General features: G+C 57.7%; 1 protein-coding gene across 2 annotated transcripts; it reads right to left on the reverse strand.

Annotated features, from left to right (window-relative positions):
- Positions 1–2,574: 2,574 nt before the first annotated feature.
- On the reverse strand, positions 2,575–14,121 carry MZF1 (myeloid zinc finger 1). Of its 2 annotated transcripts, none has more exons than XM_082369223.1 (6): positions 12,115–14,121; positions 10,432–10,867; positions 9,856–10,039; positions 9,285–9,355; positions 9,066–9,186; positions 2,575–4,192 (listed from the first exon to the last, which is right to left on the reverse strand). In XM_082369223.1, the coding sequence occupies exons 2-6, from the start codon at positions 10,825–10,827 to the stop codon at positions 2,757–2,759; spliced, it is 2,208 nt and encodes a 735-aa protein (XP_082225349.1). In that variant the 5' UTR covers positions 10,828–10,867; positions 12,115–14,121; the 3' UTR covers positions 2,575–2,756. The 2 variants fall into 2 exon arrangements, with proteins under 2 accessions (XP_082225349.1, XP_082225350.1); XM_082369224.1 differs by having other exon boundaries at positions 11,770–14,121.
- Between the last annotated feature and the right edge of the window lie 465 nt (positions 14,122–14,586).

Here is a 14,586-nt window from a genome sequence, read left to right on the forward strand (position 1 = left end):
GGCAAAGGGGGCCATGGTTTCTGGACCAGGGAGGAGAGAATGGCCTAACTGAGGCAGGGGGCTGGGTTGGAAGTGGTGCAGCTAAGCTGTATATTCCTTGTCACCTTCGTGGCCACTCAAGTGGCAGAGAGGCACAGGTGGTTTTGGTGGCAAAGGTGCCTGTGGCCCTTGGGCCTGCAGCCTCTTAGGATGCAACCTAGGGCTTAGCACATGCAGAGGTCCTGAGGGAAGCTGGGGCCAGTGCCTTGGAGGGACTGGGCAGAACGTGGCGGGTGAGTTGTGAGGGTGGAAGTGCACGTAGGGTTGTTAGCGTAGCCTCTGGGAGCTGACACTGGGAAGAAAGGGTCTGTTTGGGGAACGAGGGAGCGGGAGTAGGCAGGGAAGAGAGGCTGAGTGCTGTGGGCCTCCAGGCTGGAGATGGACGGCTGGGATCAGAACAGTGCTGGGGCGTGGAGAGAAGTGGATAGATTCGGGAGGCTAGGCTTCTGGTGAGAATAATTGGATGGACGTGGCATGGGGAGGCTGGGCTTGGGAGTGAAGAGTATGGGCTCAGGTACAGGCTGGCTGGGCACTGTTGTAGCTTTCTTAGATGACCAGTGCTTTGGTATTCCTCTCCTGGGTGCCTCATATGGCTCTGGCCAAGTGGGGCGAGGTGGTCATTCTGTCCAATCCCTCAGCCCTGATGATAGTATGGTAACACTTGGTTCTCGACCTGCAGCCACATGACTGGATTGCAGAGGTGTGCCTGGCCAGCTGCAGAAATGACCTTTCATGGGTGGCCCTCACATAGCTGTTCATGTTGATTTCTTCTCAGAGGGCTGTTTTGGCAGGTGGGTCCATGGACTTCTCAAGGCTTCGGGTGTGGGGCCCTGGCCGGATGTCTCCATGCTTTTCATGTTTACTGTAATTTTTCCTGTGTGAAATTTCATGTTTTTATGTAGTTGTATCTGCACAGATTTCCCTTCATGATTAACACGAAGATGATCGAAGATGAGAGCTTTCTTGTTTTCTTTGTTTCAGATGATAAAAATCATACAAGTTGTAAAAAAAAGAAAAAGAAAAAAAAAAAAGCCATGTTACAGGATTTATAAAGTTCCGGCAACATTCCTCTAACCTGAGACCACTGGCTACCTCAGTGTTCATTCATATGCCTTCTCTGATCTGATTCTCCCAACCCCTCCCTGCCTTCCTCTCCCCTCTGATTCTACAGATCCCAGACCAGGTTTCCTAGAATCCCCTTTGTGATCAGAGAGAACCGTGAGTGCTGTCAGAGGGTCCGGGGACGCCCCACCCCTGACTGTGCCACACAGGAGTGCCCCTGCATGGGGGGGTTGCTGACTTTGCCAGACGTAGTAGATGCCAGAGTGGCTCTGGTCTTGGCTGGGGCTAGACTAGCGGGGAGGTGGGGAAAAGAGAGGGATAGGGGAGGGGAGGAAGGGGGGCTGAGGCAGGGAGCATGCCTTCTCTAGCATGTCTGTAGGAAGCCTCTGGCCCAGGCTGGCTTGTCTTTCCCTGATACCAGGGCCCAAGTCTTGAAGGGATCAGGGTGACTCAGTGGCAGGGGCAAGTCCAGCTGCACTTCTGGAAGAAGCTTGGACATACAGGCCTAGAAGGGCTGTTCTGGAACCCTCTAGGCCAAGGGCAGGCTGACACCCTCCTGGAGTGGGGTTTAAGTCCCAAGCCAGACCCTGCTGCATGAAGATGCCCTCTTTGGAGCTGCCTTTCTCCATTGTCTCTGGCACTTAACAGCACCCATGGGTGGAGTGGGGGACTGTGTCAGGGCCTGAGCAGTAGGATGGAAGGGGAAGATGGGGCAAAAGAAGCAATGGCACCGGAAGAGGCTGGAGGGTTCCAGAGACGCCCGCCCTCAAGTCTGCAGGACACGGAAGTGGAACTGGCAGTATCTGTCCATCTTCAGGAAAGCTGCTGCCGGCTGTGCTTCCTGCGACTCGTTACTGAACACACTCACGATAGAGCCCTCCCAGCGTGCGGGAGCCCTTAGGGGCTGTGCGTGGGGCCGGGGAGGGAGGAGAACGGCGCGTGATGGGCGCGTGATGGGAACGATACTAGAGGGCTGGGGAAATGGCCTGGGGCTTGCAGCCGCCTGCGGGTCGCGGACTGGCTGGAGTCTGCGGGGAACAGAGGAAAGTCTCGCAAGAATATGGATTCCCAGGTAAAGCCTTGTAGCTTTCACACCTAAGAAGTGGCTCCCTAGGTTTAAAGTTTCATAAACACATTCTCAGGCCGGCTCTGGCTTGCTGGACACCAGCCTGATACTTCAGCACCTGATGATGTTGGCTGGCTGGGGAGAACTCTGCCAGTCCAGGTCCTCATCTGGCAGCTGGCTGGGCCGGCAGATGTGTGGGTCGAAGGGAACATGGGCAAATAGTACAGGAGCCGTGGTGCAAGGGGGGCACCCCACAGATATGGCCAGGCTCTGCTAGGGGCCACATCTGCAGGGGGCTCTGGCTCTTACAGGAATCATGTGGTTGCAAAGAAAGTGGTGGACCTGTGGGGTGGGCAGAGAGGGACCCAGGCAGGTGGGGAGGAACTGAATTGGTGCAGACCCAGACGCAGGTTCCGTGTACTGTTTATTGAGCACCTACTGGGCACCGGGCCCTAAGAGGGCTGGCTTGTACCCACGTGATCACAGGCCTCACAGCATCCCCGAGAGGTAGGTGTTCTGCAGCAGCGCCCCCCCACCCCCGCACGGAGGACCGAGGTGAGGGCGGAGACGGGGGTGCAGCGCGCGCTGGCTACTCTGCACTGTGGACGCGCTGATGCTGGATGAGCTTGGTGCTCTGGTGGAAGCAGCGGCCGCAGTCCTGGCAGGCGAAGGGCTTCTCGCGCCGGTGGGTGCGCAGATGCTGCGTGAGCGTGGGCCGCTGGCGAAAGGCTTTGCCGCACTCGGGGCATGCGTACGGCCGCTCGCCCGTGTGGATGCGCCGGTGCTGCGTGAGGTTGGCGTGCTGCCGGAAGCTCTGGCCGCAGTCCGGGCAGGCGAAGGGCCGCTCGCCTGTGTGGATGCGCTGGTGCTCGGTGAGCCGCGAGACTTGCGTGAAGCCCAGGCCACACTCGCTGCAGTGGTAGGGCTTCTCGCCGGTGTGCGTCCGCTGATGGCGAGTGAGCTTCAGACGCTGGCTGAAGCGCTGGCCGCACTCAGGGCAGGCGAAGGGCTTTTCCCCCGTGTGCACGCGCAGGTGCTGCGTGAGCGTGGGCCGCTGGCGGAAGGCCTTGCCGCACTCCACGCAGGCGAAGGGCCGCTCGCCCGTGTGGATGCGCCGGTGCTGCGTGAGGTTGGAGCGCTGCCGGAAGCTCTGGCCGCACTCAGCGCAGGCGAAGGGCCGCTCGCCGCTGTGCACGCGCCGGTGCTGCAGCAGCACCGAACGGCGGCCGAAGCGCTCGCCGCACTCCACGCAGCCGAAAGACTTGTCGCCCGTGTGCACCGCCTGGTGCTCCAGCAGCACGGCGCGCCGCGCGAAGCTCTCGCGGCACTCGCTGCACGGGAAGGGGCCTGGGGGCTCCGGCGCGCCAGGAGGCGCGGGGGGTGCCGCGCCGGGGCCCGGGGGGTCGCCGTGGATGCGCTGGTGCTGCAGCAGGTTGGAGCGCTGCCGGAAGCTCTGGCCGCACTCGGCGCAGCGGAAGGGCTGCTCGCCCGTGTGCACGCGCCGGTGCTCCTCCAGGCGCGCGCTGCGTACGAAGCCTTGGCCGCAGTCGCCGCACACGAACGGCCGCTCCTCGGTGTGGGTGAGCTGGTGGCGCAGCAGGTGCGAGCTGCGGCTGAAGCTGCGGCCGCATTCGCCGCACACGAACGGCCGCTCGCCCGTGTGTATCTTCTGGTGCCTTAGCAGGTTGCTGCGCTGGCTGAACACCTTCCCGCACACGTCGCAGCGGCCACCTCGCACGGCTCCGGCGCCTGTGCTGGGGCGACCTCGACCCCGGCTCCGGCCCCTGGGGGCACGCCAGCGAGCGGCGGCCAGCCCGGGGCCCACGCCCTGGCGGGGATCGTACGTGGGGTCCTGCTCACCTCCCGGGTCGCTGGAGAGCACCAGCGCGTGTGAGAAGCCACCTTCGAGGGAGGGTGACTCGAGTCGGCCCGTGAGGCTGGCCACGCCGAGGTCCCAGGGGAGGTGGACGTGGGGGCTCACAGTGTCTGGGCCAGCAGAGATGCTGTCCATCTGGAGTGTAAACCCTGCATTGCAGAAGGGGATCCACTCATTCATGACAGAGAACCCACTTGTGCCCAGAGCCACTCCAGCCCTGCGGAAACGGTGCGAACTAGAGCGACCTGAAACTGACCAAGGAGGCAGACAGAAGTGACGTGGGCAGGGGCAGGGGTTGTACCTGTGCAGGCTTCCCTAAGGAGGTGACAATGGGACAGACCCTTCAGGAGGTGGAAGACTGAAAAGCTGGGGACAAGCTTTCCAGGTCTGACTTAAGTTTGTAAAAACCACCTTTCTGGAAGGGCTGTAGGGCAAAGGTGGGGCAGGTGGCCCTTGCACTGTCCGGGTGGATGATGATGGTTTCCACAAAGGCAGAGCTGTGGGTGGGTCTGAGGGAGGCTGGAAGTGGAGCCAACAGGAAGGGAATAGGGCAGGGGGTAGAGGCAGGGAATGCAGGCAACCAGGACTTTTGTCTGCCGTGCCTTCCTTGAGATGCCCACGGGACTCCCGAGGGTCAGAGGCCACACGCAGGCTGTGGGGCACAGGAGTTGGGCCCAGTCTGCCGGGAAACGTGAACATGGCTGCTGTGGCATGTACATGGCCTATGGAGTCCTGGGCCTGCATGTGATCAGACAGGGGTGGGTGTCTGCGGGTAAAAGGAGCAGGTTCCAGCCACGCTGTGAGCACTCCATCATTAGATGCTGGGGGAGGCAGGCGATGTGAGCACAGGCAACGGAGAAGAAGGAAGTTAAAGCAAGGAGACTGGGAGACTAGCAAGGGCTTCAGTAGGTGACAGAAGACCTATCAGCTGCCAAAGAAAACTCAGAAAAACTATACTGTGTCAAAGGAAATCATCTGTGCACAGCAAAAACCCTCCGAGTCAAAAGACGAATGACAAACTGAGAACTCTCCAGAGGCAAGAGACTAATTAACCAAAGTAAGGTGCGCCAATCAATCAACAAGAAAGACGGACAACCTGACAAACGGGAAAGGGCAGGAAAAGGAAAGGAAATGTCACTGATGCTTAAATTCTGTAAAATATGCTCAGTCCCCTCCTAGTAAGCGAAGTGCGTATTAGGGCCGTACTCGTTACCGGTTCCACACCCTAACTCCAGGAACCCAAGCATTTGTGTGCACCGCTGGCGAGCATCAACAGAAGCCAGTGTGGCAAAGTGCATCAAAGCGTCCAATTTCCCACCCTCTGATCCAACAGTTCCACGTCTAGGTGCTTCTCCACCAGTTGTGTCCCCCTGTGTGAAATGACCGGTGTAGGAGGTTTCTCAGTTCTCACTGAAAAGTAACCCAAAGGAATGTCAGTAGGGGCCTGTGTGGATAAACGGGTGTGTCCACGGTGAGCCCCAGTGGGCTCTATGCAGCTGTCCAAAGAGGAGAGCGCTCGTTGCTGTGTGTTCAAGTGGGAAGATGCGTGAAAAACGTCAGGCGTGGAACAGGGGGAAGATTAAGCATCCACGTGTGTTTTAAAAGCGGGCAATGAGTATGCACCTGAATTTGTGTTTGTTCTTCTACGCAGAGAATCTTTCTGGAAGTACACACAAAAAACCGGTGATGTTGGCTGTTGGGGTGCAGGACCATGTGATACAGGAGAGGGGCATTCCACTGTATACTCCCTTGTGCTTTCTGAATTTTCTAACACGTGAATGTCCTAGCAATTCAAAATGTTCTCCTGATAAAAGCACTGGCTGCACAGAAGATGTTCGGTTGAGGGCAAGGGGAGCAGCCAGGAGACCTTATGGGGATACCAAGGCGGCTGAGGTGAGCTGTGGTTGACTGTGGAAGAGTACAGCCTGAGGAGAGAATGGGACTGCAGAGAAAGAACCTGCCGAGGAGCCTGGGGTGGAACTGCCGGTGTGGCTGGAGAGAGCAGAGAGACCGGGGGGCTGTGGGCTGAGAGAAGCAGGTCCAGGCTGGAGCGTCAGCTACACAGCATGAGCCAAGCCTGGCCAGCCAGCTGAAGACAAACAGCAGAAGGGGCATGTATCAGATGCTACTCTCTCAGCTTCAACATGCACAACTGACAGACGGAACACAAGAAAAGAGCTTTCAAAATACCTGGGGCAGCTCCAAAGCAAGAAAGGACGGTGAGATTCAGGAATCCAGAGCCTGGTGCACCATGCTGTATGGTGCCGAGGCTGTGGACACTGAGGACGAGAGCCAGGCTCTGTCATGAAGTTGGGGGTTGAGGACACAGCCTGGGTGAGCCCTGTGCACCCGCGGACCTTTTGCTTTCAGTGAGGCTGCAGAGGTATCTCCATTGAATGGCTAGGGGCCCAGACGAGCCTTCCAGTTCAGAGTTATGCTGGACCCTGTGGCAGTCCCTCACCCAGGATGACGCTTAGGGCAGGGACAAAGAAGAAGCCCCCAGAGCTGTGAAGGGCAGGCTGTCAGCAGTGCACCCAGTGGGAGCATTCACACCCAAGGAAACTGAGCTAACTAACAAGGCCAGAAATAACATAAGGTACTTGCAAATTCTCAAAGGATGGATCAGTATCCACAAAACAAGGACGTTATGAAAAAAGAATGAGTTTGGATCCTTATTGATAAAAAACAGCAAATGGGGACTTCTGGGTAGTAATGGTATCTATTTAAATTTGTTTCATTGTGAAACAACATTAAAAACCACCATAAAGGTTTTGTTTTGTTTTTACAAGGCATAAAGTCCACAGAGATGAAGAGAAGAAGAGAGGAAACAAACAAATCCCTGATATTTTCTACTCTGGAAAGCAAAATGGGCAAATGGTAACTGTGCAGCAGACTGGAGAAGGCGAATAGTAAGTCAGCAGTGGGGAAGACTGAAAGAAATCAACCCGTTTTACCCCAGAGGTTGAAAAGTTCAGGAGTTGGAGGTACCAGGTACCTCTGGCCAGGCAGGTGAAGGGGCAGGGGCACCAGGCGGGCTGGGGAAGCTGTTTCAGAAGCTGAAGCCGAAGCTGGGCAGGGCTACTGCAGGGAACAGCCCTGGGTCTGTCTGCACAGAATTCTGAGGAAGCAGTGGGCAGTGCTGTAGCTCTGACTTCTGGACCTCCTCTCCCATCCTGGCAAAGGGCTGGGTTGAGGGCGGGAGAGGACCCTGAGGGAGTCAAGGGAGTTAAGGGAAGTCACATTGGGCGCTGCAACGCTAGCCTCTCTCCCCGGATGCTGGCAAGAGGCTAGGAGTGCCTTCTTAGAACACTCAGAGGGGAGAACTGAAGATCCTCACAGCAGGGGTGCCTTCAAGCAGCCCAGCCAGACTGCCCTACGACTGCTTCAGTGGCATCCACTCATGCTCCACCCACCCACTCACGTTTCCCAAGAAGTGAGTCTCCTTGGGGAGTGAACCCCTCACCCTCCCCTCCCAGCCCCGATTTGTTGTCCTGGCCGATAAGACCCTCACCCATCTGCTCAGAGCTGCCAGAGGGACCAGAGACCACACTGGAAGAAGAAAGCTTAAAAAACAAGTTATTGTTATCCTCAGAGAAATAAGGAAAGATGTTACAACTGTAAGAATAACAGAAGGTGGTTAAAAAAATGAATGTTCAGGGAAAGAAGACACTCCTGGAAATTAAAACTCTGCTAGCAGATATGCAAATCTCAAAGGAGGGTCTGGAGGCTATAACTGAAGACATTTTCCGGAAAATAGAGCAGAAAGAAAGGGATGGGGAAATCGCAGTGGAGAGAACATTGGAGGATCTGTCCTAGAGTCCAATAACAAAGTAACAGGCATTCCAGAAACAAGAGAACAGAACAATGGAGGGGAAGGAAATCAAAGAAACAATGCAAGCCAGTTTCCCACAATTGAGAAATGTGAATTTCAAATTGAAAGGGCTCACCAACAGTGGTGATAAAAAATGTTTTGACCCAGTTTCACAGCAATTAAAAAAAAATGTTTTGAGACAGAGTTAATAAAAAGAATTCTTCAGCCAAAATTCAGTGTAATACAAATGTGTTTCAGATATGGAACATAGCTCAGAACTTTACTTCCCACACCAGAGTTCACAGGAAGGTTCACCAGAACAAGGGGGTGGGACTTCCCTGGTGGCACAGTGGTTAAGAATCCGCCTGCCAATGCAGGGGACACGGGTTTGATCCCTGGTCCGGGAAGATCCCACATGCTGCGGAGCAACGATGCTCGTGTGCCACAACTACTCAGCCTGCGCTCTAGAGCCCGCGAACCACAACTACTGAGCCCGCGTGCTACAACTACTGAAGCCCGTGTGCCTAGAGCCTGTGCTCCGCAACAAGAGAAGCCGCTGCAACGAGAAGCCCGCGCACTGCAACGAAGAGCAGCCCCCGCTCATCGCAACTAGAGAAAGCCCGCGTGCAGAAACGAAGACCCAACGCAGCCAAAAAAAATAAATAAATAATGAATAACAAGGGAGTAAACCAACAAAGAGAAGGGGTCCAGGGAACAGGGAGGACAAGGAGGCAGGGAGCCTGGCCGACGGCAGACCGTCGTAGGCTGTGTGGCTGAGGGGGACAGCACAGGGCATCTGGCCTGAGAGCAGGGCACCGCTCTGTCTTGCCCAGGCCCCACCCTGTGTCAAGGTCCCCCCTGTCTGCCCACCCTGTCTACTAACCTGCTGTCCCTCTCTGCCCCGCCCCCCAATCAGTGGGATGCAAGCCCAGAACCCGGGGGCCATCCAGGGTGCCGGGGCTGGGAGCGGACGTGGGGAACACAAGTCCTGCTCTCAGGAGGTTTTATTGGGGGCGGGGAGCAGCAGCTGGAGGGGCCATGAGGTTAGTGGGGGGCTTGGCTCTCGCGGGTAGGAGATGCTAAAGCAGGTTGAACGCTGCAGGCGATGGAGGAGCTCGGGGAATGCCGGAGTAAGGGGGCCACCTGAGCAGGGCCAGGAGTGGGATGGTCAGGGGTGGTGCTGCCCGTGCGGAGGGCCCCATATTACTCACCTGGGGAGAAGATGCTCCCAGCTTCCTCCTGCCACAGGGCCTCAGGGTGCTCCGTCCATGAGGACCCCTCAGGCCCAGCCTCACTATGGGGAGAGGCCTGGTCCAGCGCCACGCCACAGCCCTGAAACCACAGTGGTCACTGCTCGCCTGTGTCTGGCTAGGCCCAGGGAGGGACCTACCCAACCCCCACCCACTGAGGCTCCCAGAGCAGGGGCTCACCTGGGCCTCCTCAGGTAGGACAGTGGAAGTGGCCTCCTGGGGGTTGGTTAGAGGCCCAGAGTCCAGAAGCTCTGGAGAGGAAGGGTGGGGTCAGGCGGCTCCAGGGGCCCCCCACCCTGATGCCCTCCTCAGTGGTGTGCCAGGTGCTGGGGTCCAGGTGAGGTGAGACCTGGGTGTAGACTTGGGGCTGGGCATGTCAGGGGGGCTCTAAGGGTCCACACAGGAATGGCAGAGAGTGTGGGTGGGCATGTCTGGCACCTGCCTGGGAGGCGTATGAGAGAAGGGAATGCTCCCCAGCACTTTGGGGTCCTTCCTCAGCTGTGCCCACCCATACTCCAGCCTTCTGTCTGCTCTCGAGCAATCGGCTAATGTCCCCCAGTGGATCTCCTCAGGGAGAGAACCCCACATGCCTCCCACACCAGGAAACCCCAATAGCCAGCTCCATGCCAGTTGAGAACACGGAAGGAACCACAGTGGTGACAGTCAGGCTTGGCATGCGAGGGATAATGACGGCCACTGGCTGGGCGGGATGTGGGGACCACCAATGCATGGGCACGTTGCCTACCCTCACCTGGATCCTCTGTAACCCCAGGCTCCTCTTTCACCCGTAGGCCCAGCGACGACTCCTGTGTGGCCCCATGGGGCATCTCAAGCCCAGGTTCTGGAGCCCGAGGTGTGACTTGAGGGAGGGGCTGGAAGTCGGAGGGCTCCGTCTTCTCCGATAGCACCTCCTGGCCTTGCACCTGGACTGTGACCTGGGGAGGTGCCCCTGCCATCAGGAGCTCAGGTCGGGAGTTCACGGGCATCCACCCTATCTTGGGACCCCAGGGGTCCCGACTGACTAGGTCCTCTAAGGACCCATGTCCACCAGGGACTGAGCAAGGCGTGAAGGGACCACCTGCAGTTGCTCGCCTGCTGCTGACACCCACCCTCTCTCCCCACCCTGCATCCCTTGTCCATGCCTCTGGGTGATGGAGGGATGGGCCAGTGAGGCTGGCCCTGGAACCCCGTCTGCCCTCACACAGGGTCTGCCGCAGGTGACCACTTCCAAACCACAAGGGACCAGTGTCTGGCTGAGCATGGCACCGCCCAGGAAGAGGCAGAGATGCATACTGTTCCAGCCCCGACCCCAGGGCCACTGACTCACCCATCTCCGGGGCCCTCCTGGCTCCCGGCGCAGGCCCTCGACCAGGGCAGCGGCCTCCTCAGGGCTGCCCGGCTGCTGTCCCCGCACACGGGCCTGGATCTCGGCGGGCAGCGCGCCCAGGAACTGCTCCAGCACCAGCAGCTCCAGCACCTGCTCCTTGGAGTGCACCTCGGGCCGCAGCCACTGGCGGCACAGCTCCCGCAGCCGGGCCAGCGCCTCGCGGGGACCCACTGCCTCCTCATAGCGGAAGTGCCGGAAACGCTGTCGTGCAGCCTCTGGGCCGGGATCCCATGGGGCGGCTTCACCCTCCTCCTCAGACTCCTCCAGCTTCACCGTGATGGGCCCCTCATCTTCTGGGGGTGCGTGGCCCGGGAAGCCCAGAGCCGTGGGCCTCATTGGAAAGAGCAGACTGGGGCTCTGAGGCCAGCGTCTCCCCCTGGGGGAGGAAGGGGGTGAGGCGGCTGCGATGAGGACAGCGGTGACGATGCGCTTTGAGAGCCTACTGGATGCTGCGCTGTTGAATCCCGAGACCCGCCAAGTGGAAGGAGGATGAGGAAACGGAGGCACGGAGGCCGTCCCGTGCCAAGGACCTGTGGGGCTGGTGAGCCCTCGGTGAGCCTCTCTAGCCGGGCCTGTGCAGGGTCTCTGGTAGCCCCCTATTCCTGGGCTGCTTCTTAGGCCCAGAAGGCACCTCGTCTCTCCCCCAAAGCCCACGCTTCTTCTACACGCACCACCTAACCCCTGCTCTGCATCCCTCTCCCTACCAGGTGAATGCCACCTACAACATCCACTGCCTGGGCATCTGCACCACTACCACCCCTCCCCCCACCAACGCCAGTCTATCACTGCAGCGTCCACTCTCTCGCCTTGTCTCTCAGACCACTCCCCTCCCAGCGCGGTTTCACAGCGCAGCCTGACTGCACCTGCCCCACCCCACACCTGTGCAAGGTCACCTGTATGGCCCAGCACCCAGACACCATTGTCCCCCCATTCAACCCCATTCTCTGAGCCCGACTTATCACAACACGCAATGCCCCACTATCTCCTCCGTTTCCTGATTTAGGTGGCACTAGGAGGTAACGGGGTAGTTTTCAGAGGGGAGCTACAAAGGTGCCGAGACCACTGGACTGCAAGGAAAGTCGGAGATTCTGCCCAGCCTATTTGCCACGTAACCTCGGCATGTCGCTGTGCCACTGTGAACCTCCATTTCCCCCACCCCCACCACACTTGCGCTGCTCCTTCTGCAGCTGGAGGTACAGTGCGACCTTTGTGGAGAGATCTGAGTTTATTAAGGAAGTGGATTCGATTTCGAGGGCCGCCTGATCCCGTGGGTCTAACCTTCGCTCCTCAAGGTTCCAAGTCAACCTGAAACCCCAGGAGACAGTTGGGCCTCCGTAATCGGGCCGGCCCTGCGGAGCTCCCTGAACTACATTTACCAGAAGCCTGGGCGGGCACCTTCTGCTTTAGGGAGCCGGGGCAGGTCCGGATGCCGCCATGGCAACTGGGGGCGGGGACTCCAGATCCTGTCGCCGTGGCAACGCGCAGTGATTGACGAGCCTCGCGCGACAGCGCTGGGCCCGGCCACGGGGGGCACCCAGGCCCCTGTCCTGCGCTCCCGATCCCGCTGGGCCGCCGCCCCCGTCCCCGCCCGAACCTTCCCGGTTGAGGGGCCCCCGCCCTCACCTCCGCGCTCAGCGGGCCGCTCCGCGCTCCTGAGCATGCGCACTCGCCGACCTGCCCTCCCCGGCCGGACTATGTCTCCCAGAATGCTCTACGCACCAGCCCGAGCGCCGCCTTGCCCGTCCCCCACCCTCGCCTCAGTTTCCACCCTCCTCCCGCTGTGCCCCGGGGCAGCGTTGTTCGCAACGATCGGGTCACACTCCGGGCCGCGTCTTCCCGCGCTCCCAGCCTCAAATCCAGGCGTCCAGGCGCCCGTCGACGCGAGCAAGCTTCTCAGGGGGCAACGGGCGGCCGCACCACCTTCCCAACCGCGCATGCCTCCACCAAGTCTCCCTGAATTCTCTACGGGCTTCGCGGATTAGCAGGGTTCTGCACCAATCAGGGCCCTCGCTAGGACGCCGTCAGCCACCGTCTCCATGGCAACCCCCTGCGGAGACCCGGCCACCCGTTCCACCGCCCTCAGGACCGCAAGCGAGCCTCTCCCACTTTCGCCTTGGAGAGAGGCTCGGCCGGCTCCTGTCCGGGAGGAGGTCAGCCAGTCCTCCGCGCGCGTGCGCGGCGCGATGACAGTTTTTTTTTTTTTTTTTTTGTGCTCGCGGGCGGTAGGCGGGCCCGGGCGTCTCCATGGTAACCAGTGGGCCGTGCAGGCGGTTTCCAGGGCAACCCTGGATACCGGCCGGCGTCTGAAAGAGGATGGGAGAGGTAGGGTGAGGGTAGAGATGCGGAGCGAGAGAGACAGGACAGACAGACACAGACTCGGGGGCGGGGAGAGTTGTGAGGAGAGACAGTGAAAGTAAGTGAACAGACACGGACAGAGACACGGGCAGGACAGAAAGAGACCTAGGTCAGAGAGTCAGGGCTGGGCAGACATGTGTGTCAGAACAGTTAACAAGAGGGAGAGCGATCAGGGCGGGATGGAGATGAAAGGAGAGACAAAGATTTACAGCGACAAGACATGCAGCTCGAGATTCAAGGGACAGACAAGGATCAGGAGTACAGAAGCAAGAGGGGAGAAAGGGACAGAAATTAGAGATACAGTAAAGTGGATCGAGAGTTTTCAAAGACTCAGAGAAGGGTGACAGCAAGAAGAGAGAAAGACGGAGCGGGAGGGACACATGTTAAGAAAACTTATCCAAAACTTGCCATTAAGAGAAAAAAAGATGACTAGAAGAGCTAGCACCATCTCTACCAAGCCTGCTTCAGGCCATCTGATTCCCTAAGTGAAGCAACTTTTTTTGAAGTTAACTGCTTTTGATCAGAGTCCAGATACTGTGACGTTAGATGCTAACGAGTAAAAGGTTGATAGGTTGTAAATGCCTTCTGTCCAGTAGAGAAGGGTACCCCAAGTTTTTTGTCACCCAGTAGGACACTAAGCAGAACACTAAGATGCCTGCCCACTGCCCCATGGGGCACTACCGATCCGACTTGGCGCTTTTATTTCACTGTTCGTTCTTTCACCCTTTCTGTTGTTCCTTCTCTCTCATCTTCCCAGAACCACCTATGTCACCTGCTAGTTCCCACCGGAGGTAAACAGATATTTGACACGTGCTCACGGAGTTTGTCTTTAGCTGTTTCGAAAATTATATTTTGACAGTCTAAAGGGAACCATTTCTCCAGAATGGGGGACAGACAGGGAGAAAGAGAAAACAGTGAGACAGACACAGGAAAGGAAAAGACGTAGCGAGGATGGTGGGAAAGAAAGAGACCAGGTCCGGGCGCGGAGGCTCCGGTGGGCCTCGCAGTGAGCTGGACCCTGACTTGTCCCGCGTGGGGAACACGAGCCTCAGCTGGGCCTGGGGGTGACCCTCGGGGCGGCTGGTCCAGTCATGGCAGACTGCTGGAGGTCACAACCAAAGAAATTCTCTGATTACTGCAGGTGCTGGATTGCGACAATAGGTCTAGTGTTGAACTTCATGAAAGAGGAAAGAATCATAAGGAAAATGTGGCAAAGAGGATCAGTGAGATTAAATCGAAGAGGCTGGATAGGGCAAAGGAAGAAGAGAAGGCATCAAAGGAGTTTGCTGCAATGGAGGCAGCTGCCCTGAAAGAATACCAAAAAGATTTGAAAAGCCTTGGCTTAGAGTCAGAAACTTCAGAGCCAAGCATATCACCAGTAACCAGCACTATCCCACCCGCCTCTGCATCAAATCAGCAAAAGAAAAAAAGAAAAAAAAAGACCCTTCAAAGAGCAGATGGGTAGAAGGCATAACCTCTGAGGGTTACCATTACCATTATGATCTTATCACAGGAGCATCTCAGTGGGAGAAACCTGAAGGATTTCAAGGAAACTTTAAAAAGACGGCAGTGAGGACTGTTTGGGTAGAAGGTTTAAGTGAAGATGGTTATACCTATTATTATAATACAGAAACAGGGGAATCCAGATGGGGAAAACCTGATGATTTCATTCCACACTCTGGCGATCTGCATTCTAGTAAAGTCAATGAAAAGTCACTTGGTACCCAAGAAGAGTCCAAA

This window comes from Balaenoptera borealis (assembly GCF_965194805.1).
Source record: "Balaenoptera borealis genome assembly, chromosome: 19".
Taxonomy (NCBI): domain Eukaryota; kingdom Metazoa; phylum Chordata; class Mammalia; order Artiodactyla; family Balaenopteridae; genus Balaenoptera; species Balaenoptera borealis.

What these genes read in the sequence shown, in the direction of transcription:
- MZF1 (XM_082369223.1), bottom strand. Translation starts at nt 10,827, where the DNA reads ATGAGGCCCACGGCTCTGGGCTTCCCGGGCCACGCACCCCCAGAAGAT. An exon ending in CAGGAGGGCCCCGGAGATGG is followed by an intron (nt 10,040 to 10,431) that starts GTGAGTCAGTGG and finishes GCACCTCCCCAG; the next exon opens with GTCACAGTCCAGGTGCAAGG. An exon ending in TGGGAGCATCTTCTCCCCAG is followed by an intron (nt 4,193 to 9,065) that starts GTGAGTAATATG and finishes TCTGCAATGCAG; the next exon opens with GGTTTACACTCCAGATGGAC.